Raw genomic sequence first — 26,186 nt, 5'->3', positions numbered from 1 at the left:
CGTATCCTCACCATAGATGGTGTAACTTGACTTGCCTCTCGTGTTGTAACCGCAAAGCTAACCGAAATGTTCCAGGAAATGCTTTCGTGTAAAGTACTATCTGCTATGGGGGTTATTGCTGATCGAATAAAAAATAATCGATCAGACAATTCGATTATCGATGGCGAAAAACTAACTTCCGGTTTGACCGTTTCGCATATAAACAAATGGAATACAGATTGCCTTCGAGGTTATTTTGTTACAAAACATCGGACACAAACTGGATCCCTTAAAATTTTTAAGTAATATTTAGAAACAAAGATACCTGGAAGCAATTGGCAAGTTCGCGGAGCTTTTGGATGAAGATGTATGGAACAACAGTAATGTTTTCCGAGACAATGTTGGTCTTCTAGCAGCAGTTTCGTAAGGAACTTTACTTTTCGTGAACTGGATCTAAAATTCTTCTTTTGCTATTCAATAAATATTAAACTCTTTATTAATTTTGGCGATCTACACTACATGTTTTATCATCGCCTTGTAATCAAGGGGTCCCGGGTTCGGATCCCACTTTAAACTGTAGGTCCAGTCCCGATTAGCCTTGCTGTGCATAAAGTGGACTTAAAACAACAATTCAATCAATCAATACATGTTTTATAAGCTATAATGAATATGTGCAGTTTTACCTATTAATGTAAATAATACGTATAAATAAAACGTATAATAATGTAATAAAAAAAATTAAATTATTATCATCATCATCATATCAGACACTTAGTTCGGACCCCGCCGAAATATATTTCTAGATACGTGCCATGTACATATATCTATGTATGTATGCAGGCTATATACTATAGATTGTATATATATATATATATATATATATATATATATATACATGTGTGTGTGTGTGTGTGTGTGTGCGTATTTAATTGACAACATTGAAATACTTAGATTGCAAGTAAAATGGATAAATTTCGAAATTGTGTATTCAAACACAGCCCCCATAATTTTATGTCTTGGAGAGGGATTAGCCCCACCACTGGTTCTACCAGGCAGAGTATTGGGGTTCTACCACAGCTAATAACTTGCCTGACATAATAACAATTACATCTTATAAATTTGTTGCATCAACATATTCGCGTTCATTTTAAAACATCTAAAATATTTGATTGGGTTTATTTACCGGCGATGAAGTGCCAACTCACTCGTGTTGGTTCCCAGTTTTTTTTTTCTTTTTAGTGCCTGAATCCACTGATTTTTAAGTATCGGGTCTGTCGGAAAGTGATGTATAGATAGTGGAGAAGAAATATTCGTTCCCGACCTCATACTGCAACCAACAGCCACGCAATGATTGTCGCCCTTTCTGTAATACCTTACCCCTACACCTCTGAAATCCATGTTATTTTTTCAAAACCGGAAGCAGCGTCCCGGCCTGACGAAAATGTAAACATCTGGTGAATAGCCTCTATAAGATTTTTAGAATCATTTACATAGCATTTATGCTAGCAAAAATGTTAAAGGAAATGTCCTCGTCTAAAGCTGACCTGAGAACTCTAAACCTGTCGCTCCTAACCCAACAATTCCAGACCTACAATTCCGCTTAGGCCTAATAATGCATATGTGTTTAGGTTAGGAGGGCCAGGTTTAGAGCTCTTAGTAATTAGTTTTAGTGACTGTTAGCAGGTGGATGTGCACCGCACCAGATCCTTCGTTCATTAAAAGTTTAATTTATACTGTCGCCACGGGTTGATCCCCGACAGGAATATTTGACGATCCTGTAAGCAGTCACCTATATCAATTACCCTATGCAGTATATAGTGCTGCATTGTACGTACCTTTCGGCGTACCCGGCGAGGGAGTAAGTCAAATATTAGGGAGCCCTGTAGCGACATAACGCAATATACAGCAAGGCAATTTAAGAGGCCTGGGAGGGAAAGAGGGGCGACGGGGTGCGGGGTAGGAGGAAAAGCGTGCAGTTTTAACGGGGCAAAGGCTTCGGGTGCAGCGTAATATCGTTGTCCAACAGAGACCTCTCCAAAGAGAGTATTGTGTCACACTGGTTGCTGATTAGTGAGCGCTGGTAGCAGCTCGCAATTTAGTGGATTGCGTTGACCTCCCAGGCATTTGTAATTCAGTCGCCAAGAGGAAGAAAAAAAGTTCACTTGTGGTCAGAGTTGATAAAAATCATGATTTTCTAATTTAAATAATACGCTTAAAATTGCTCTTTAAGGTAAACTGCCCTGTAAAATATTTGAACACTGATTAAAGCAAATAAAAAAATACGTAAATGTACATTTTATCTTTCTCACACTGTATAAACGAACCTACTATGGAAATGTTTGTTGTGTGTGTTAATGAAATTGTAATATTTTCAGTAACTTTTCTTCCAGTAAAAATAAAACTCTCTGGATGTAGTATATTATGAATATGCAATAGACCTCTTAATTCTATTCATTGACTACAAAAGAGCATTTGATAGTATAAGGAGACCCGAACTGAGTAGAGCTATGCAAGAATTAAAAATCCCCATCAAGTTAATAAATTTAATAGAAATGACAATGAAACAGACCAGAGCAAAAGTGAAAATAGGGAATGAAACAAGTAGAGAATTTCCATATTACAGAGGAGTCAAACAAGGAGATGGACTGTTAACCACACTCTTCATATTAGCATTACACGTGGCCGTTCAAAAGGTAGATAAGAGAGGATCAATTTTTACAAAGAGCACTCAAATATGTGCATTATTTATTAAATCACAAAGAATGCGGTGGCTGGGTGACGTACTGAGAATGGGAAAGGATAGAATGCAAAGGAAAGTGATGCAAGAAAAAATCTATTCAACAAGAAGAAGAGGAAGACCAATGACAAGATGGTGTCCTGGAAGATTTGCGTCACATGAAGGTGAAAAGATGGTGGGAGATTGCAGAGGACAGGAATAGATGGAGGCACATAGTTGAGGAGGCCAAAGCCCATGAGGAGCTGTAGCGCCATGTGGTAAGGTAAGGATGTAGTATATAATTGTAACTTAAAATATTGTTTTGGTATTTGTACATGGATTTTGCAGATTTTTTAACGATAGTTTGCAACATATCAGCTGGCATGTTTATTTACAGCTTAATGATAATGACACTATTTACGGTTTGACATGATTACTATTCTGCGTATTGTCTACACAAAATGTTCGCTATTTTAGCCTACGAAAATATTGAATTTAAAATAGGGAGAAATTTAAATGTCTTTACTGTTTACATATAACATTTCCTTTCGTATGAGCTTCACCCCATCAGTACACATACTTCGTTTCCTTTTTTCCCTTCCTTAGAGCCTAATAAAGTAAATGATTACGAGATTAATATACTTTCACCAAAAGTGATTCTGCTGTCTACAAATTTTTTATGTACATAATTCTGTGAATTATTTTTTTAAAGTGATTTAAGATATATCAGTTATTTTTTTAAAAAAAATATCACCTGATTTAAATCTAACATTCTTGCTTGTGATGATGTCCGATAGAGGAAATGTGTGCTTGGATTTTATTTTTTCGTTTCAATCAGTGAGCGAATTACACAGTGTCTTTTTACAGCTGGGGATACTAAAGTGTAATCGTTACCTGCACTTTTCTCATGTCAGTGTATATAGTACCATTCTTTTAAGCGAAAAAATTAATGAATGGGTTAAAATTTTTTGTTGCTTCCGCAAGTATGGCCATTGTGCACCCTGCAAATCCCCTTATCTAACACCTTTACCTAAACGTTAAAAAAGGGTGTAAGGAAACCCTTGAGAAAGGTTAAAAGTTCAAGGTTGTAAAAGAGCCTCCGCAGGACAAACGCAACATATTAAAAAAGGGGGAGGACACACTAAAAAAATGTCCTCACAGACATCGGAAGAGACCTGCCCTTCTCAAAAGGTTTCAAACATTTGCTAAAACACTGTCATTATCTACCAAACATGCATGATAAATCGTTGGGAAGGTTAAAACTCTGACGGAGGAAAGAAAACACGGCACGTAGTTACTCAAAACTCCTTTACCCGAATTGCGTTCACCCGAAAATCCGGTTCATCCTAAACAGTTTTTACTACAAAAAAAAATACATAAAAGTATTTTCCCGATCAATATTTAATAGCCTCTACACAAGCGATTCAAGGTGATTTATAATTGTAAAGATAATATGTACAGTAACTCTATTAATCACGCCGACCTCTGTGGGGGAGTGATTCGCATAGCGCACTATGACGACAGGGGTCTCGGGTTAGAATCCAGGCCTAGGCATTGGTGTTTTTGTTAGCGTTCCTTGATTAATTTCATCATTTATCCTCATCGTCGCGATTAGTTAAAAGTGGAAGAAAAGCTATGCTAAATAACACTCAAATGAAATCTATTAAACACATAACTCAGTATGGTGTGTCTATAGGTACTGAAAATGGTTCAAATACTGTTGTACCTTTTACACCAGTAACTACTGCAATGCTAGTTTTAGCGCTCACTGTGTGTTTGCAGAGGGAACCGCACTGGTTGCATTGATATGTATTCCGTATTGACTGATTGGTTGATTTAGTGCTTAGCATTTCTGCCACTTACGGCAAATAGCAAAGATAACAGTGAATGGTGATAAGATGAGATAGACAATCACAAACACATATGGACATCACACAACAAGATCCCACAAATAATTATTCTTGCTGTGGGTCCAGACACCAGAGCCTCGCTAGGTGACATTTGGGTGTCTTCGGAAAGAGTCACCTCTTACACCCGCGGTTTTCCGGACTATCTGAAATTTCGTTTATCCGAAATCGGTGAGGTCCCGTCAGCTTCGGATAAGCGAGTTTTAAGTGTAGATTAATATGTATCGTATAATAATACGATCATGTATGAATCGTATAAAACGATTACATTCTGATTACAACTGGGGCGAGAAATAGTCTCTCGAACTATTTAAATGAGATTAAAATTTCCGATCGTTAAAGCCGTTGGCGAGTGCGCGTCTGCCGTTAACGGTGCGTTTTTGCCTAAGGCTCAGTTTACTTATTTTTCGTACGATTTCCGGTAGAATCCCGTGTCAGCGGATTTGTCAAGATTCGCTGAAGATTACCGGTGTTATGTGCTTGTAAGAAGCTATTTCTAGCGCTTCAGCCGGACTCTTTCGCAAAGAGATTTGTCTATCGAGTTATGGCGCCAGGAGTCATGGGTTCGAGTCACGCCTTTGGCGTGATACGGAATATTGCTTAATTGTTTGTGTCATCATAGCTGTTACCAAAACTTTCTTTTCGTAGATAAAGAGCACTATAACAATATATTAGGGTAAATCAAAAACTAAAGGCAATTTTGAGTTTTCGCAAGAATAAACGAGGACTGGGTGTGTCTGACGTCACCACGTGTATACTTGGAGTGACGTGGAAGTAGGAGTATCCATCACTTCCCCATTCAGTCGAGTGTCGCGGAGCAAAAAGGCCACGTACGCACCACTCCACAAATGCACCATCAAGGAACAGCGCGCCGTATTGTGCTTTCTGTGGTCGGAGGGAGTCAAACCTGCCAATATCCACCGTCGGCTGTTAGCGCAGTATGGACCAAGCACCATGACTCAACGAAAGGGGTGTATGAGTGGGTGGATCGCTTTAAAGCGGGACGCACAAGTTGTAACGGACGAAAGTCGAAGTGGACACCCAGAAGAAAACGTCCAACGGGTGGATACCATTATCAGGGACGATCAAAAAAATCACACAGCACAAGTGGCGGAACTGCTCGACATAAGTTTCGGATCAGCATATGCAATAGTGAGTTAGGGTACCATAAAGTTTGTTCGTTGTCGTCGGTTCAGGTCAGATGACGACGTCCAGCAGGCGGTGCAGACGTGGCTTCGTGAGCAAACAAAAACCTTCTTAGCGGACGGGGTACAGAAGCTGATTGTACGAAAAACCAAAAGTGGACATATGTGGAAATGTGACATGTGTAGTTCTTCTTCTTGTGTGGAAATAAAGATGTTATGTGAAAATTTCCTTTACTTTTTGATTTACCCGATGTGCTTGTATGTGTGAGAGAGTGCGTCTCCATGCCAGGTGTATGTACCAATGAAAATTACATACATGAGAAACTTATGAACTTCTTAAATATGACAACATTGGCCACAGGAAGGATTCGTACACTTTCATGGCTTATAGTAATGAGGTAAACGAATGAAGTGAACGAATTCTTAATTTGATACAATCCACACTGACATTAGTTAGGTGACTATGTATCATTGATTTGTCAACGTTAACACGCACTAATGGAGTTAATTCTTGTTGAAATAACTATATCAAGTTGTTCAAGCTGCTTGTATTCTAATGCTCATGTTTCAAATGTTTATTGTATTAGCAGGAGTAGTTCCATCTCAATTCGCGGACTATCTTCCCTCATTGACTCCATTTTTTATCATTTGTTACACAAATAAACACAAATAAACGAAAAAAATTTCATTAGTGAAAATATGAAGGATAAAGAGTTAGTGAGTTTGTTAGTTAGTTTTCATCAGTAAGAATCAGAAAAAGAAAGAGAGAGAGAGAGAGAGAGAGAGAGAGATTGTGTGTGTGTGTGTGTGTATGTGTTGTATGTACCAACGAAATTGATTAATTTTGGTTGAGTTAGGTTATTTTACCTCGCTTTTCTGCCACTTTTGGCTAATTGCGACAATTAGGATGAATGGTGATACGATGTGATACGATAAGTTGGATAAAGAGACAGGTCTGCAAAATACAGTCCAAGGTGTAGTACATGGAAGAGAGATTGGGGTTGTTACCCAAGGTCACTCCTTACACTCCAAAAATTACATAAATGAGAAACTATACATATTTTGAACACTTTGCAGATTTTTCAGCTTAACGTATTCGTTAACATAAATCATAAAATTTTTGAACATTCTCGAATCTAAGGTTCTTCAGGCTAACGTACGGTAACATGACTTCGAGAATGACTGACTTTGTAGCTACTACATCTGCGTATATTACGATGTAAGGTTGAAAAATAAGGTTCGAAGTCTTGTGCTACATGTGCACCATATTTGTACTGAAATACTAACATCTACAACAAATATACTTCCTTACTCTATTTTTGGACGTAGTAACATCCTCTGTTCAAGTACTTATGTAGGCGAGTAGTCCATTTCAAGAGTTCAGGGGGAAAACATGATAAGTCACATGTTCCTGCTTTTACAAGAGAACAAAATCAAATTTTCGTGACTCGCTACATTTCGCTGTACAAGTTTTAAACTTTCACGTTTCTCAGGACTTATCGAGTATTTGTCTGTGCAATTACACCATACAAAACTACACTGACAGAGCAAATATTGCCAGCGACAACAGCAAATCGATAAAATTTGGACTTATCAGGTTTTTCTTCGATAGAAGATACAATCCTTACCACGCAGTTATGTTTGCACCCAGTGGAGTATTCTTGACATTTGACCTGGTTTACCGCAACAATTCTTCTATATAATGTATATATTTATAATAACCCCCCCCCCTACCTTGTAATGATGCGATCATTACTGGATCCTTTTTATGTTATAAATTGTGTATGGCTATGTATTCCTGTACTTTTGGGTTCTTGGCCGTTGGGGGAGCAGTAAGTTTCCAGTAACGGTTTAGGTCATTAGCGGGGCCTATAAATAGGAAGGGCAGAGGAGCAGTCGGCCTCAGATGTTTGGCGGAGTACAGCAATGTAAGAGGTATCTTTTTCTCTGAGGGGAGCGCCTGGGCGAGCTTTCTTTCCTTATTATGTGAACCGACGGCGGGGATGTTAACTTTCTTTCTTTTAATACACACACTTGCTCTTTTCACATTATTCCAATAGTTTATTTCATGTGGGAAACCGGGTACACAACACACATACCTTCAGCCACCTTTTTTGGTACTGAGGGTTATATTTTTTTTTTACTCGTGGAGCCAGTGGCTACGCGAGTCTACACACTCTCTTCGGGAAGGGGGGACAGGGCACACCGGAATGTAATTTTGTGAATAACGGCCAAGAATTAACTTCTGTAAATATATTATGAATAAACCTATATATATCTAAAAGGAAATGGGCGTTAAGTTGTAATTTGAAGAGGTACGTGTCTATTGCCTAAACTAGCATCCACAGAACTTCAGGTACTGCAAGTTTTGAACCTCGGGACAAGGATTCAAAAATGTATGGTAGTGTATATTGTGTATGTTGCTGAGAATCAGCTTAAAAGCACAAAATATACCGTTACAACCTAGATGAATTAGATATAATAGAAATAAGACAACAATGCAGAAACAGGAATCCAACAACTTCAAATATTTCCGGCAATTTTCTTTTTCACCGATTACTTATTATTGGACCTGGATTGTCCTTCACCAATGCAAATTTCCGTCCATGTAACAATACTGGCTCTGCCAAGCGCGGCACAGAAAAAGGGACCACCCAGGCTGCACACTTTTTCTTCGACTCCCTCCCCTCCCTGCGTACGATCGGGGAGGAAACCCGTGCGTGAGAAGGGTGCGATGGAGAATTATCAGCGGCGTGCATAAACCACTCATTTAAATTCTTTGACATGGCATTATTCTCTGAGGATGAAATAACCATAAATAGTATGTTAGAAGAGTTAAACAGTAGCTGTGAGCAGTATGGGATGAAGATAAATGTAAAGAAGACAAAGGCAATGGTTATAGGACGGAAACCAAGGAATATTAATGTGAGAGCAAACAGTGAAAGAATCCAGCAAGTGGATAGCTTCAAGTACCTCGGATGCACTACAAGCAGTGACATGAGCTGCAAACAAGAAGTGAAAATGAGAATCCCAATAGGGAAAGAAGCTTTTAATAGAAGAAAGAATGTTTTTGTGGGCCCATGGACATAGGTCTAAGGAAGAGATTAGTGAAATGTTTTGTGTGGAGTGTAGCACTATATGGTGCAGAAACCTGGACGTTGAGAAGAAATGAAGAGAAACGACTCGAAGCTTTTGAAATGTGTACATGGCGAAGAATGGAGCGGGTAAAATGGACGGACAAGGTAAGAAACGAAGCCGTACTGAAAAGAGTTTGGAAAAAAGATCTATACTGGAGACCATCAAGAAGAGGAAAAGAAACTGGTTAGGACACTGTCTAAGGAGGAACTGCTGCTAAGAGAGGCCTTGGAGGGAATGGTTGAAGGAGGAAAAGTCCGTGGAAGAAAGAGATATCAGCTTATGGATGATATTAAATTAACCGGGTCGTATGCTATTACGAAGCGTAAGGTAGAGAATAGGGAAAACCGGAGATTGCAGTGAAAAACCTGCCAATTAGGCAGAAAACAATGAATGAATGAATATAATTTACTGAAATTTGGATTGAAAGCTTGTTTTAATAGTCTGCCTAACATATAATGAGCGATTCCTCATGTATTGAAACCAAATATATGAAAATACATGAGGAAAGTTGACGGTAAATGCGGAACCATGGAGAAGACGCTGTTTGCACCCCATGCTTGAGATCATAATTTGATTGGAATCGCTTGCCACGAGTTGTTTTTTTTTTTTTTCAGAAGTCTGTATCTCATTTAGAACCAGATATAATCGACAAAAAGGAAATCATATTCCAAAAGAAACTAAAGTTTTCAACTGGTTTTCCTCGCAGAAAATTTACACACATGTTCAGGAAACTGATTAACTCGTTTGAATTAGTTACTAATACTGACGAAAATACCTAATTTGCCATGCTAAATTAGTTTCATGATGGATTGCTTCGTTCGGCAACAATATTAGCAGGACTGCCGCAACGCAGTTAGCGGGAATAGTCATATCCGCCATGCAGGCCACAATTGAGGGGGCACCTAATTGAGCAAGTTGCTGGATATCTGGGTGCTCTGAACAATGCAATAAGGGCTATCTTGCTAAGTGGATATGTCCCTATTTGAGCAATGATGTTGACACCTTGGACATACAGTTAGAGGTGTGTGCTTCACTCATGAGCTAAATCAATGCGTCGATAGCACTTCCATCTCTCTTGTCGGTCCCTGTAACATGAGCATTGGGTAATCTGATTAATGCTGACGTTTGTGATAAGATTGCTTGTATGAAATATAGCTACAGGTATGGAATTCCTTCCCAGCCTAAGATCCGTGGTAAATGTAGCTAAATTCCACGAATATAGTTTGAGAAAGTGAAGATGGATACGTAACCGCATGGAATAATTGGTATCGCGGATGTTCATGGTGGAATTCAAATCCATAAACCTTTCCTACATTAGCCGATTTAGCGGAGCACAGGGACACGTGTCTCCAAAGCCGTGTTTCCCCGTTTCGCCTTTTCCCATTTCGCCTCATGCCTTATAAGCACATAAAAACCGATTTATCTCCAGTGGTCAATTTAAGGCTAAATGGGAAGTCCCGTTTCCCCTTTACCCGTTTCGCCTTAAAACCAGAGAGGGAAATTATTCACATGAGGGATATTTTTGTTTGTAAGCATATACATCCACCTCTGCGCACTCAGCATTGAGGCTATTATTTACAAGTAGTGGTACACTTCGCAACATCTTATTTGACCGCCTCGAAAGAATTCTAAGTCCCGAAATCGTAAACTTAGCAACATTGCACTTCAGCTCCAGGTGAGAGTAGCCAACTTTGAGTAGGTCCTTCCACTAGACGAAAAACGCTACGGTGATAGGTTTTCAATTTAACACTTTCCATGAACTTAGAAACTATAAACCGTTATTATAATACACAATCAAACAGAAATAATAAATTGGAAAAAGAACCTTGAAGAATATTTAAGATTCTGCTTGCTCGACTTGAAATTTGGGGGGGTTGAAACACTGAATAGAGTTTTTCTCCACCTGGAGGAAATTGCCATCAAGTTTGTGCAGAAAGAAGCAAATTTGTGAGGAGTTTATGCGATATTTTATTTACAATACCTTGCACAATATCGAACAGTTCTCAAAAACATATATTTTACACGACTTGTCGAGAAAATGTGCTTGAAACACAGGAAGGTGGGAGTCTTCATAAACGTCAACATGTTTTTAAGGGTATAACGTCATTAAGTTAACGTAGAGCAGTTGGTTAGGTGATGCTTTCCTACTTTTTCATCAAGCGTGAAAGGTCGAGGGTTCAAATCCCACCCTCTCCTCTTTCTTTTCTTTCTTTCTTTTGTTTGCTGAACAGATACCGTTGATATTAGAATATTTTAAAAAAATGAATCCGTTGCACACTTGAGGGACGTCCCTTCTGCGCATATTTCCCCTTAGAAGTTGGAGATTTCCAGGATTTAAAGTTAAAACTTTTATTTTTAGTTATTGTTCATATGTTGTGTTAATACAAACATCATGATTAATTCACAAATCACATACATGTATTCAGGATGCAAAATGTAATGTTATTTAAGTTATGTATTGTTTGTTCTTCACTGACACCTAAAATATTGATTATTTGATTTCGATATACTAAAAAAAGATATACAGTTATGTTAAGTAGTGATGTAGTGCAGTACTGTAACGTAGGAGAGTGTTTAATGAGTTCAAATTGCTAAGATTGGTAATGTTATGGCCGTTCCTTCGTAATGACTGTTGTCAATCCCCTCACCACCATCTTAACATGCGTCTAAAACTAATAGTAAATCGCTAATTAACATAAATAAATAGTTATTGCGACGAAGGCCGATTCGATAAGAAACTACTAATAAGTATTTATATAGTGAGTGACAAAAAAAATTCAAAACCTCATAATGATCGTTAATTCGTCACTGCTTTGTATCTAAAATGTTTGTCTTCTTTGAACAGAAAGTACGAGTATCAGATATAACAAACTTTCCGCACTAACTTTGCAATATTCGAAACCACCATTACAGACTTAGCTCTATGTAACTTGATTCTGCGCATTCCACGTGGCATGTGACTTCCTCCTATCATCGAAATAACTTTCTCTTACTATTTCCTTTGCTCTCGTGAAATACAGAGACCAATGTTAACTTCTTAGCAGGGAGTCGTAACGTACCCAATTTGCGTTACACGGTACGTTCCATTTTGTAGGAGGAAGAGTATGGTTCAGCTGCTGGTACCCATGGAACGTAACGAAATGCAATATGTTACAGACTGACGTTACAGAGAACGTAACAAAATGTATTATGGTAGATATTAACGTTATAAAGGAACGGAACGAAATGAGCACATTGGAACATAACGTAATATGCAATATGGTATATACTACCGTTACAAGGATACAAGGAACGTAGTAACGAAATGCATTGTGGTATATACTAGCGTTACAAAAAAACGTAACGAAATGCAACATGGTAGTAAATAACGGTACATAGGAACGTAATGAATGCAATCCTCCGTAACGGAACGAAGTGAAAGGCAATATGGTTAATTAACGTTACATAGGAATGTAACAAAATGTAAACCACTGTAGCGGAACGGAACAAAATGCAGTTGGGTACATACCATCTGCATAAGGAACGTAAATAAATTCAGTATGGTAGATGTTAACGTTACAAGGAAAGAACAATTCACAAATGTTTGCTAGTAACGTTATAGGTGCGTGACAAATATAATCTATTAAACATCAAGGAAGAAAAAGGAATAGCCCAAATCTCTTGCCATTCATTGGAACATTGCGAAAAATAACTCAGTATATTGTGTGGGATTAATGTTTCGTTAAAAATATGGTTGTTTGTAAATTAATGAATTTCCACCAGGGTTGTTAAAGGATCAGGAATTTTAAATCAATTCAATTCAGGTTCAGCAGGGAATATTAGCAAGCATAAATGGATCTGGACCGTAAAGAGCCTTTTTATGTTTAAGGTATTTAAATAAGTTCCAGGAACCTTTTTTCTGGATCAATTGAAATACGGCACAGGGTCCTTCGTTCCGGATCAATTTAAAGACGGTCTAAGTTCCATATTTGAAATGAAACAATACGCAACTTGGACCGAATTTACACTGTGATAGAACAGGTTCCGGTATTGTTGCGGAACCCAATAGAACCCATTAGTTGATGGGTTCGTGGACGTTTAAAAACCCTGATTTGAAAATTACATTTTTGGCTCGAAATTGAATAAACCTTCCATGTAGTGTAGAAATGAGTAGCCATAGGCGTGCGCACGAAGTCCAAAGGGGGGGTTAATGCCCCGCCCTAATCATGGACGTCTGCAGATATTTTCGACGGAGGGAGAAGCGAGGTATTTTTCCATGGGGCATATTACCCCGATAATAGTGTTGCCCCCTCAAGAAACACCACTTGAATTCGAAATTATCGCATTCCTGCATACCCATTATAATAATTAATGTAAATTACTATGACTGGAATCAAATTATACGTGTGAAATATATACTTTTAGCTGACATTCGTTTTCTAAAGGAGAGAGGTGGCCATCCGCACCCCCCTTTCAGATTTCCATGCCCCTATATTATTATACTTTAATCCAGAAATTGAGGGGAGAGGAATTTTATCGCCGGTTATTAAACTATATTATGCTCTTGAAGAAAATGAAGTATTTTAAGCCAATGAAAGTTCACAAAACAACTACGGCTAAAGAAGGTGCAGTGGCGCAACCACAGGGGGGGGGGGGAGATTGGGCCTCAACCTTGGACGGAAATCAATTCTAAGGGGTAAGGTTGCAAACATTGAACTATGGAAAGAAAGGTTGCAGAATCTAAGAGTTGCAGGACAAAACGATACTAAAGACGGATTTAGTTTTCACGTCTTTCGTGCATTATTTCTTCCAGACGGTCAAGAGCATCTGCAAGGAGGCACAGAAGGGCAATTGCCCCCTTTCGATTTATATCTTTATACAAATGTAAATAAAGTTATATAAAATTGTCTAGCTCGTTTCGCTCGCAATATCTGCTTTTCTTACAGTCTTGTCAATTTCAAACCCTTAGCTATAGTGGAACCATGAGCAAAACAACCTGCGCAGACCCACGACTCCTGTACACCATACTCCCGCTTGTAGGGGAGGGGGAGAGTGGACCATGCTTCCTTATGGCCCGAGGTGGAGGGAAGAAGGGAAAGCTGCGCGGGGACTTTTCGTCCCAAGGTTTTTTTCCTTGTGGTCGATGTATAGGGGACGGCGGCAGTCAGCCCTGGACGCCGAACGATGTAAATAGAAAAAAAAAATGTAAAAGAGAATGTCATGGGCCTCCATGATTTTTTTGCGCCATATTAAATCAATATTGTTTTCAGTTTGCAAAAATTTGGATCTAAAAGTTTTCTTGATCGCTTCGCTAGCAATTTATTTTCTGTAATGCATTGTAAATTACCAGAGGGAGAAGTAACAAGAAGTAAGTACGTCAGACTATTACAAACAGTTGAGTCTTAAATGTATGAACAATTGTTTGGGGGAGAAGCAGCGCACACATTTCAGAGGCATATTTTTTGTTGTTTGTTGTGGGGGCGAATGAATTCATTATGTAATGTATTAATATAGGCTATATAAATTGTGTACGTATAATAATAGTGCCATTATTACTACTACTATTAATAGTTTATCCAAGTACTCCCCCCGCAGACAAGAATTTGTGGTTACTCCTCTGAGGGGGTGCATCATTTTCTATGTAATTGAAAACTATCGCGCTTCGTTCTCTGGCAAATTTCTTAAAAATAAAAGTAAGGACATTTTGAACAGGACACTTAATAACATAATGGCGATGTCTTCCATTCCTAACTCCCAGGTGTGGGCAGACGTTGTAACATGCACTTTTAGTGACCATTGATTTCTACCATAAATTGCTACTACTAGATAGTGAACATAGAAGTGCATGTTTGGACACACGCCAGAGATTGTGCTTATGGCAATGGTCATCGTTAGTGCTCGAAAGTTGATGTGTGTGTGTGTTCAGTAGACTTTCAGCTATGCAATTGCGGGCGCGCACTTATGTGTGTGTAACAAATTTACTTTGTTTTTATATAGTCTTGTGCAACGTACGCATACTGTACTTTAGCGAGGACAAGAATTTACATGACCCCAACTCAGCCATGCAAAAATTAAACTTTGATAGTTATTGGAGCCCATTTTAATATTACAATTGTGGGTTCAGTATTTTTGAGGTATCGATAAGACATGTGGAACGACTGATTCTAACAAAATGAGTCAAGTTCAAAAGATATGTGGATGCTATTTGTCATCTCCATTTACATTCCATGCTGTTACACGGGATGATTTGGTAGTAGAGTGATTGACTATTCGGTTTCCATTCTTCAAAAACTCATTGTCCAGAACATTAGAAAGTAACATGCTGATTTGGATACACACACAGGCAGACACGTGCGTCCATCAAGGTAATTAATGTACATTAATTTGCATTTGCGTGCGTCTTTTGATAATTTATCAGATGCCATGCAATAATTACTTAGACAAGATAATGACAATGATGTTGCCATTTTTTGATATTTTATTAAGAGAATTTTATAACAAGAGAACTAAACTTAACCTTAGGAAGTAGCGTGTTTGAAAAACAAGAATTGATTTTAGGTTACATATTAGGAGGCTAACAGTAACGTCTGTTATTGAGTGGTGTTCCTGAGTAATTTGCTCTAAATGTTACATTTTGAGGTACATTCTAAAATGGCTGTCAAATTTATCATAAAAAATCTAAAAATTTACACTAATCTCTCACAAAGAAATAGATATCATGGGAATTAATACAATAAAAAAAAATTAGGATTTGTTCACCAACCAAGGAATAACAATATTTGCCATATATTCAACTCCCTACAACATCGAAGCTCAATTTTTTTTAAAAAAATGTAAATATACATATATTTAAAGTATGCATTCGTACTGTATAAGCATAAGAATAGAACGGAGGTTCTGAAAAGTATATATTGAAACAGTTTTTAAAATTTTGTTGAATATCTTTATTATTCTCTTAATCATTCCAAGGTAAATTCTAAAACAAGGAAAAAAAGACCTTATTACTTAAAAAACTAGAGAAATTTTGTATCTTTCAAAACAAAGCAAATACACTGTCATTTCCTTCAGGTGTCAATTTAAAACTAAACAGAATTCCACAAATTTGACATGAATAAAAATATATTTCATACTCTTGTATAACATCAGTATATCTGTGCAATTTTGTGAACAGGTAAGACAGCTACTCAAAACTAAATGTATTAATTACTAGGAAACATTAAACAAGTACGAGCAAAATTGTTCTTTTAATTAAATTACTTCTTATGGAACCTCTGAAAAGATTTTCTTTGGTTACAGCTACTTATGTATAATGAACTATAAGATCACAAAAAAAATCAAGTAATTATATACATTATTAATCTAGACAGTAATATTCCCCACATTTTCAACATGTTGTACAAGATCTTTCTGTGGTGTATCATTGGATTCCACAAAGTTTGCTACAATGTTTGTAGTCAATTCTGTGCTGCTATTTCTGAGATTGCTTTTTAATGAAGATTTAGTTAGATTTTTTTTCATGAAAATATAATTATTTCTAATAACAAGTATGTCATCAATAATTTCGGTTGCCATATTACACCTGAGTGGGTTTAGTATGAATTTCAGAGATGAAAAGAGTCTCTCGACACTAACTTGTGTTGCAGGAGTAGAGAGAACAATACAAGCCAAAATGTACAATTCGGGACAACTTGATTTTCTAATTTCCCAGAAATTTAGAACATTTTCAGTCCTTTTCAGTCTTCGAGTTGAAACAAAGTAAGTGTCCAATAATGACGCAATATTAAACTTTGGTGCAGATATGGTATTCCGCCGCAATAAATCTTGTTTCTTTAAGTAGTTTGTGACATGGTCACTGTCATCATCTTCAGTGCTGGAATCTTCTTGTTTCTTTACCTCTCCACACACTGATAAGGATTTCATGTGTTCAAGTCTTAACCACAACTTCTGGAGATACACCTTCGCCACATGGATGTTTTCTTCACTTAAAACAGAAAAGTACCTGGGATCCATGTAAATAGAAGCAAGAAATCCTGGATACTCAAATAATGATGGAAGTCTCTCTTCGTTATTGACATATAATGCTTGTTTTTCTCGTTTGTCCATACCCTCTACTATGTGGCGTGCAAGGTCTGTGTTGATTGTTGATGTTTTAAGGCGACACTCCAGCCATATCCCGTAGAAGTCGCCAAGTAGAAGCTGTTCTTCTTGCAGCCTCTTTGTGGCTACTTTGGCTGGTTCCAGTGACGTCAAAATAGCCTCAATGTATATCCAGTCTTCTTGCTTTATTTTAACTTGCTCTTGATAGTAATCCCCTATGAACTTTTTAAGTGTAAAAAGTGACTGGAGCATATCATTTGTGCTGTTCCATCTTGTCGGGACATCAAGGGATGGTACCGGCAGTGATTCTGCATTCAATTGACGCCGTGCTGTAGGCGATCGTAAGACACGGCATGCTGCTTGACATGTCACAATAATATCCTTAACTTCAGGAATGGAATTGAGAGCATCATTCACGACTAAATGAAGAGTATGCGACGCGCAACGAACGGATTGGAGACGATAATCTTTACTCGTCAATTCCATTTCAATATCTTCATCTTCGTAAGTGTCTTGAGAAATATTAGACATCTTTGTTTCTTGATCTTCCCCAATAAGTTTCCCGGCTTTAATCATGTTTGCTCCAGTGTCTGTAGTTAAACTATATATATTCTCCACGGGCACATTATACTTATCCAGAATGTTCAACAATTCGTAACGCAAATTGCTACCTGTTTGAGACACAAATAACTCTTGAACTGACAAAGTACGCAATTGGAGAGCCCCATTTACAACAAACTGGACGTTGACACCAAAGAATGATCGTCCATTTTTCGAAGTAGAATCAACTTTTAGATGTATCAATTTTCCCTCCATTTCGCCGCGTATTGTTTCTCTGATCTGCTGGGCCTGACTGAATAGCATGTTCCGTACACCTTCCTTGTTCACGATAAACCTGCAGAGAATAAAATTTGCTTTAATCCTTAATTGATAAGTTGTTTCTTGATTTTTGAAATTTTCAAGACATTTGTTTCAAACCCAAAATAGAATTAAAATTCTTAAAAATATTTTTCAAATAGTATGAATTAATTATATTATCAAGCTTTCATCAACTAGGCAAATGCTACAAATATGAGAAAGCAGAACACTTTTTTGGTGAAAGTGAAAAAGATTGTTATTTAAAACCATAATAGGTTAACCTCTATCAGTGTGTCTAGAAACTAACGCAGCTTGCATGCAATAAACAGTGTTATTTGATGCAATCAACGCTCTTTAGTAAAGTTTGAACTAATGAGGAAGTTATAACACCACCCTCCCTGGTCACAGCACTGGGCTTTGGCAATAGGTCTTTTTGCTTCATTCAGATATACCTAAGGCTGTGAAAAGGATATATGTGACACCTATATTTTTTTTATTTTCTAAAATATATTAACAATAGTATATAGGGGATATCTAAATAAGTTGTACTGCATGCTCAGTTCCATCCAGCACTGGAAAGCTACAGAATGTTAGCATAACCTGTCTCTAGGCATATGGAGTACAGTGAGTTTGTTTTGTCTCTGCGCAGAGTTAGCACGTGATATGGGACAGATGCCGGCATTTTCGTCCCGTAACGTCTAGCATGCAGACAATTATACAGTATTTATATTACATATTCCGACCTAACCTGTGTTATAAGAGTTTAAAACGAACGCACTGTATATGTAACAACTTTGTAAAATTGAGGAAAATTTGACATAATATTTGAAAACTTTATATTAATTAGTTTTGTTTGAGTGTACAAAAGTGTGTTAAATATCATTTGATGAAAAAATGTGTCTCATACATATCAGTCTTCAGAAAATTACTTTTCCAGACAGTTATACTTAGTTTACTTATTCAAAGAGTAACTGTTGCAGTTGAAATTACTCATGATTATGTCAGTGAGTAACTAGTTTTACAGTTATTTGAAAAACTAACTTAACGTAATTGCATTCCTTCTAAACATTGTAAGGATATACAGAACTCTCTACCTTCATTACATGAGGCTGGATCAATAAAATCAATGTATTTGAAGTAACCTGAAATGAATTTCTAAGGAATTCTAACTAAAGAAGGTAGCTGTAACCGTAGCAGAGTTTCATTTTTGCAATAGATGTAACTTTATGACGTTACTTTTACTATTCTTTAAGACAAATTTTTAACTTTAAAATTTGTAGCGTTGGGGGAAAAAGTTAAATTTGGCAACACTTTCAACTATGGGCTCCCGCGTAGCCAAATTATTAGTGATTTAACATTTGGCGCTAGCGGTCCAGGGTTAAATTCCTGGTGGGAGCCCTCCAAAATTTCAGTCCTGCCCAGCTACGCGAGGACAGTAGTTGAGCTAGTTAAGGAGTGGGTTCTGTCTTGAAAGCCAGAAATAGCTGCGATGGACTATGCGCGGACCAAGCGTCATCCTTTGAAAAATCAGCTTAGAGTTGTTGGCATTTGAATAATTAGTCTTGTTTGTATACGTCAAATTGATTTAAGGGCCTTTCTCTTAGAGGGGTAGTTTAGCTTCCAACTATTTCTTTTCTGGACGCTTTTGTTTCCTTTTTTTTTTTTCGGAATCTCCTACTAAGGCAAGAAAGCTGGGCTTCGTTCCATTTTGAATTTAGGACATCCACGCTTTGTTGCAATTCGTCATTTCTAGTTGCTCATTAAAACTTCAGTGTTTGGTTTAATCTTGATTGTTGTCATAATATTACAATGCGATGACATACCACAGACATAAAATCCAAAATAAAATTTCTTAAATATTTATTTTCTTGTAATTAATGATCATTGGGTGTGCTCAATTTTTCGCAATAAAATATCCAACAGAAAGTAACTGCAAAAGTAAGTTATTCTTTAAATTGAGTAGCTGCACCGAACCTACTTTTTGAACCAAGCAACTGACTCGAGTAACTTTCCGAACACTGATTAAGACTGTCCGTTACTAACAATGAAAATAATTTCATTCGTATACAATGTGAACATACTAAGGAATACATGTAAAGGACAATCTGACGACATTGATGAAAATACGCACCTGTCAGAAGCTGGCATCGCTTCCAAAAGAGGATTCACTATATCTTGAAATGCTTGGTCATTCATCAGTGAAAAAGGACGTCCGTGCTCCGAGATGAGTCGGATGCAAGACTGCCTGAGGATGTCTGCGGTCATCTTTACATTTAGGAGAATATTGGCTTTCGGATTACTAGAGATAGCATTTCTCATTTTCTTCTTCTGCAGAAATGACAGCTTATCTTGATGCCTCCGCTTGATATGTTTCTCTAGGTTACCACTATGATCTCCCTATAAAGAAAATAGTTTTATTCATACTGAAAGAATTAATATCAAAGTAAAATCTATGTGCGAGTTTGTGTATTCGTACAATATACCCATATACGTAAATATATGGAGACCACTAACTGTCATTATATAACAATATGCTTAATGTATGGAGATTAGTCACAAATTGGAATCCCAGCACTTTTTACGCCTGATTAAAATACTATAGAATACCCTACACATAGTGGACCTTCCCCAATATAAAATACGTCGAAATTCTTGAACATGGGGAAAGCTAGACTACAATGCGTGTGGAGAATTTACAGGACAACGAGCTGGAGGCAACTATAGAGGGGGGCGTGGTGATAAGTGACAGAACAAGACTAATTTGCGGTATAAGCTCGCCTAACTTCTAGATAAACTCTACAGGTTATAGGGAGAAAGTTGTGCTTATGGATTTTGAGATTTTGGGAAAAATTGAAAGTCAATGATTGGGATATGCATTTGAGTTGATTTAGTATATTTTACTTCGCTTTTCTGCCAATTTTGTCTAATTGCGAAGTTGGGGATGAGTGATATGATGAATGGGCACACTTTTGCTCTTTTTACTATAACAATAGAACAAGTAATTTGATTTTGAATTTTAAAAAAAGGATGCAAAGATTGCTCCAATGCAAGAACAATGTGCGTAAAAACTTTGTTCAGTAAAGCCAATTTGTTCAGGCAAATTTGCTTTGAATTTTTAATGCTTAAGTAATGATAAGTAACTTTTGTCAATTCTAGGTAATTTTGAACATTTATAGTAGTTTTCTGAAGATTTTTTGTAGAGTTTGACATTTTATTAATTGAATATCTTTTACCCTTATTTTTCAAATTTTGTCATGTGATAATGTCCTCTTGCTGACTGAAGTAAACCTAGGACACACTGCTTTCAGTATCTTTCAGTTCTTTCAATGAGAGTATAGAGGAGCTTTTCCATGCTGATTTCGATGCATAAGTATTAATTACTAAGCAAATTATCCACCATCGCGTTTGTTCTGTTTTACCCAATGAGAGTTGCGAATTTGAACAAAGCGCCAGACAAGCAACTGAATCTCTACACAAGCATTTATTTCTCAAACACACGCACGATGCAAGAAAAAAAATTAACAAAAGTAATCTTTGTCAATTTCCCACACGATACTTGTGTATCGTACTGTACACGTCTTTACTAGCAGACAATCATTTTTATTTTAGAATCTCCGTCAAGTGTTTATTGATCATATTACTTCAGCTTTATTCTGAAAAGCCATTGCAACTTTTGTCTTCTGTAACAATACAACATAAAATTATTTTTTTAAAAAAATGATTTTAAATCTCACGTATTTGCCAATTCTGCATTAATCTCACTGCTGCTAACAGTGTGTATTACTCCATTTTCCGAACAAGTTGTAGTAAATTTAAACATTTTACACTTATCCATTAAATTTATCAAAAATTAACTCATCAACTGTTAAGGAATTAATAACAAATGATATATTTTTAAAATTTTATTTTTAGGTCATTAATTGCTTCGCCCTGTTATAAACGCTATTTCCTTGATATTAACCAATTACTGCAATTCAATCCTGGACATATTGGACACCCATTCAGAGGTGTGTGTTTTATAAACTACAACCCACGGAAATCTTTCCTGAACCTGATATTTTGTCTTTCCAGTAAAGTCACAATTTGATCTAAAATATTTTCATACGTTCAGTTTTGGCCCGCAACGCCATCAATAAAGCATTTGGTTTCTGACGAAATATAATGTATGTACCAAACGTAAAATTTAACTTACCACTCCATCAAATTGATCAATTTAGTCCAATTTTGCATATACGAATTAAAATAATAAATTTTACTAAACAATTCAAGTGATGGAATAAAGGTCCTACTTGGAATGTTAGAATGTAACCATCCTCCGCAATTTTATATGGATATACTAGCTAATGGATAGTAGGAATTTCCCACGATTGCTCTCTCCACGAAAACAGTCCAGTCAAAGTCTGAGCTTCCCCTTGTCTCCTCCACACCCCTGGTCCTACAGGGTTGCCACACATCTTAGCTGCTCAGTCGACACTTCGCGCGTTGTACAGTGGGATCCATGAGTATTACCGTGCAAATTGTCCATCACCATGTTAGTGCATTTTATTTGACCCAATAAGAGCTTCAAGAATTAAAAGAAAACTCAAAACAAGCTGTTGACAACTTCTGCACCAGTATACATAAAAATCCATCGCTTAAAACACATAGGATGTACGAGAAAAATAACGAAAATAGTCGGACAATTTGCCGAGCAATATTAGTGCATCGCACTGTACGTATGCGGTTGATTGCGTCAGCTGAAATTGTTGCTTATTGGTAGAAGAGGCATATATTTTTGGTAAATAATACAAAATTTCGGTACAATTTTCGGGTTCAAATGCGCTAAATAAAATAAAAATTCGTTGTTATAGCGGTGAAAAATCTGATCAAAAGTGGTGTATAAAATGACAAATTGAATATAATCCTAAATTTGATTAAAAAACTGCACTTATTACACAAAATAAGTATATCCCTTATAGTACATTCGTAGCATATCAGTTCTGTTGGAACGCTACGCATTTATGTAGTTACGAGAGTATTAAGTCTATTCTGTATAAAGGGGTCAATTTATGCTTCTCAAATATTTACAGCAGAATTAATCATTTCTCCGTGAATTACCTAACTCAGGATATTTCAAACTTCAGAAAGTATCGCATCGGTAAATAAACTAATTTTGTGTTTAGGAGTATTTCTTATTTTGCAGATCATTTCGTTACGAAACAGGGTAGGAAAATGCACCTCACCTTTCAGAAACATGAAAAATTAACATTACAGCATGTCATTTCACATTTCGTGTTTTCGTCAAAAACGAAATATGGATGTGTCTACTTACTGGCAAGACTAGGTGAGCGGCGTGACCTTGACTGAACTCTTTTCGTGACTTTAGATTTATAAATTAGCAGTTTGCACCTTTTCATTAAGTAGCCTCCTTCCTTTTTTGTCTTATTTCTACAGAGACTAGTTGAATATCTAGTAAAATGACGCGCTGTATTACAATTACTAATAGTATTACAAATTGTACACAAACATCAAAGAATGAAATACATTAGACACGAGTTTTCTGAAAATTTCTTCTTTTTCAAACTTTATACAGACGAAAATCGTGAATGGTAGTGAGCTCGCCCTGTTGAATAGGATGGGATTTCTGAGTGGAATGTTCAATGCAGCATATTGATCAAGATACAACAACTGAATTACGGCGAAGTAGGTTAGAAACCCTGCGTGCTCAAGAGCAGCTTCGATAAGGCACCTGAATTGTCTAGAGCTGAACAAGGAAATGGGCGATCTTTATTTCCCAAGGCCATTCCGCAAAACTAATGCCACAAGAAGTTTCCTGTGTGGATTTGTGAGCATGAAATTGTAGGTTGATGATAGTACTACAAGACGTCAAGTGGATTTTTTCCGTTTCGTTATTTTATATCGCTTTGCTACCTATAGAGTTTGAATAACTAATTAATCATTTGATGAGCAGACAAACACAAAGTAGCCGATCCCGTGGCAAATTAATTAGCGTAATACAATGCGAAGTCTAAAGTCTGATTAGAACCTGGACTAGAAGATATTGTCTTTATACCACTTCCATCATCTATCGCATCCTTTATCATCGCGATTAACAGTGGTAGACGCGAAATAAAAATAGAACCTTTGCAAGGACGTCCGAAAGAGGGGCAAGGGGTGGACGACCCCCCTGGAAAATGAAAGTCAACCAAAAATTATATATATATATATATATATATATATATCACACATATAATGTCATTTCAGCTACAATAATATATGTTAATTATTGCATGAACATAACTTCAAATTAAAGTAATGTTTTTTTTTAAAAGACAACACTTATGGTGTAGGACATGCACCTTGTTTCCCCCCCTGGAAAAAACTACCTTGCTTGCCCTTCCCTGAAAAAAAATGCGGGCGTCCATGAACCATTGGTATCTACTTCGGAGTATAAAGCGTTGTTTCTTCAATGTATAGCGCGGAAGTAGACCGCAACAGCCTCTTATTTGACAGGAAATAGCAACACGAGAATAGGGATTCCTCGTATTTTAGATTTTCTCAAACTAATTTCAAGTATGTGGTGGAAATTCCTTCTATATAGTATGCAAATCGAGGTTTGCAGTTTGAATGGGCGTATTCCTTTTCTCGGTTTTTCCTGGAGACGATATTTTCAATTACTTTGAAGCATTTTGTACCATTTTTTATTTTTATAAGCAATTTCATTAATTATACATATGATAGAATGATCTAAACATGAAACTCATTGTCTCTTCCAATGATTAACAGTTTTCCTTGCCTTTCATTACGCTAGGCCTCTCAGTCGCTATCTTTGTTGTGAACCTAGATTAAGTGTGGGGCTTATCCTCTATGCTTTCATCATACAGCATGGCTGTGGGCTACATGCTTGACATCTTAACACAACTCCTTTCAAATATTTCTCGGGAAACGTATTTCACCTATCGTCCTACGGGAATCAGACGAACGTAACTACAAAAATGCGGTTTTCAGTTTTGTTAAAAAAAAAATCCTCTGAAGGGTATTTGAAGTAAATCGACATTTTTCCACTTCTAATTCTTATCTGTAAGACTGAGTCACGTTTAAGAGTCAGACTTTATGCACAGTAAGGCTAATCGGAACTGAACCTACAGTTTATAAAATTGGATCCGAACCACTGTGTGCCTCCACCGGGTATCGAACCCGGGACCCCTGGAATACAAGGCGACGACGCTACCACTGCGACATCGGGGAAGCCGACCTTCACTTCAAGTATCGCTATCACTTTTTAGTAGTCAAGGAGTATTGCATTCATTTCAATTTGGAGTAAGAGTTCAGCATTCACGTAAATCAGCAAACTTTGAGTTTTAGATACCATGTTCAATAACAACTTATATCGTCACGGCCAACAAAATAATGGCCATGAAAAAATTAGTATCAAGACACCATACTAAAATTGCTGCTTGAAGAACACCGTAAAGACTAAAGTCGTTGCCTGCTCCGTGACTGATCAGCTAAGCTGCTATTTGAAACCCTGGCTAAGGTATGGACGTACCATTGAGTTTGTCCCAATATCTATTCAACCTCAACATAGTAAATAACTGAAGAGGTAGGAAAGCTACGTAAAATTGCCGAAATAGGAAATAAAATACTCCTCTACCCCCCACACATGCATATGCAGCCGAGTTTTGAAATGCCGAAGCAACTATTGCCCACGGTCAGACTATATCAGTTGCTTTCAAACGTTAACATGATGAAATGAACGTTTCTATATGCACCTCCATGCAAATAATTTCATAGAATCCCAAATAAAGTTAAATTAATTAATGTATTGAAACTAGGCATTTGAATTTTCCCAAGGCAAACCTGCAGACATGAAAAGATCTGCCCATAGTCTTCAAGCACCTTTAAATACGCTGGCTCATAGCAGAATGTGATGTGTGAGCAAGAGTGCACTCGTGCACAATCCTACGTGTAATTTACAAACGTTAATTATTTTCCATTTCCTTTCGCCTGCATCCTAACATTTTTTTAATCCACGACAATCAGAGCAAAAAGTTTAGTTAGTTTTTTATGATAAGATTGAATTCCTGCAGAAATGAACAGAAACTACTGTGGGACCACAAGGATATAAACCTGAGCAGACTCGCGGCTCGCGTGCACCGTACTCTCGCGTGGAGGAGAGGGGCACAGTAAAGCATGCTTTCTTATGGCCAGAGCTGAATGGAAGAAGGAAAATCTGTGCGTACACTTTTCGGCGTTTTTTTTCCCCTTGTGGTCGCTCTATACGACGTATAACCCCATTGCACTCTAAACTAAGGCTCTCCGACATTTAGACGAGCTGTTTTCAGTTTCCTTTTTCGAGACCACGTTCTCTACGTTGACCCTCACTGG

At 37.2% G+C, this 26,186-nt stretch overlaps 1 protein-coding gene across 1 annotated transcript in view; it reads right to left on the bottom strand.

Annotated features, from left to right (window-relative positions):
* LOC145986856 (uncharacterized) overlaps positions 1–20,084 on the bottom strand; it is a 33,973-nt gene extending 13,889 nt beyond the window's left edge. Inside the window, exons 1-2 of the mRNA XM_083121328.1 lie at positions 19,951–20,084; positions 16,970–17,856 (exon numbers count right to left, since the gene is read on the bottom strand). Of these exons, the coding sequence (XP_082977454.1) occupies positions 16,970–17,856; positions 19,951–20,084 (1,021 nt within the window). The remainder of the gene's footprint in view (positions 1–16,969; positions 17,857–19,950) is intronic.
* Between the last annotated feature and the right edge of the window lie 6,102 nt (positions 20,085–26,186).

This window comes from Lepisma saccharinum, chromosome 4 (genome assembly GCF_977018435.1).
Source record: "Lepisma saccharinum chromosome 4, izLepSacc3.1, whole genome shotgun sequence".
Classification (NCBI taxonomy): Eukaryota; Metazoa; Arthropoda; class Insecta; order Zygentoma; family Lepismatidae; genus Lepisma; species Lepisma saccharinum.
Note: the sequence above shows the minus strand (reverse complement) of the source record. Positions and strands in the feature narration are given on the sequence as shown.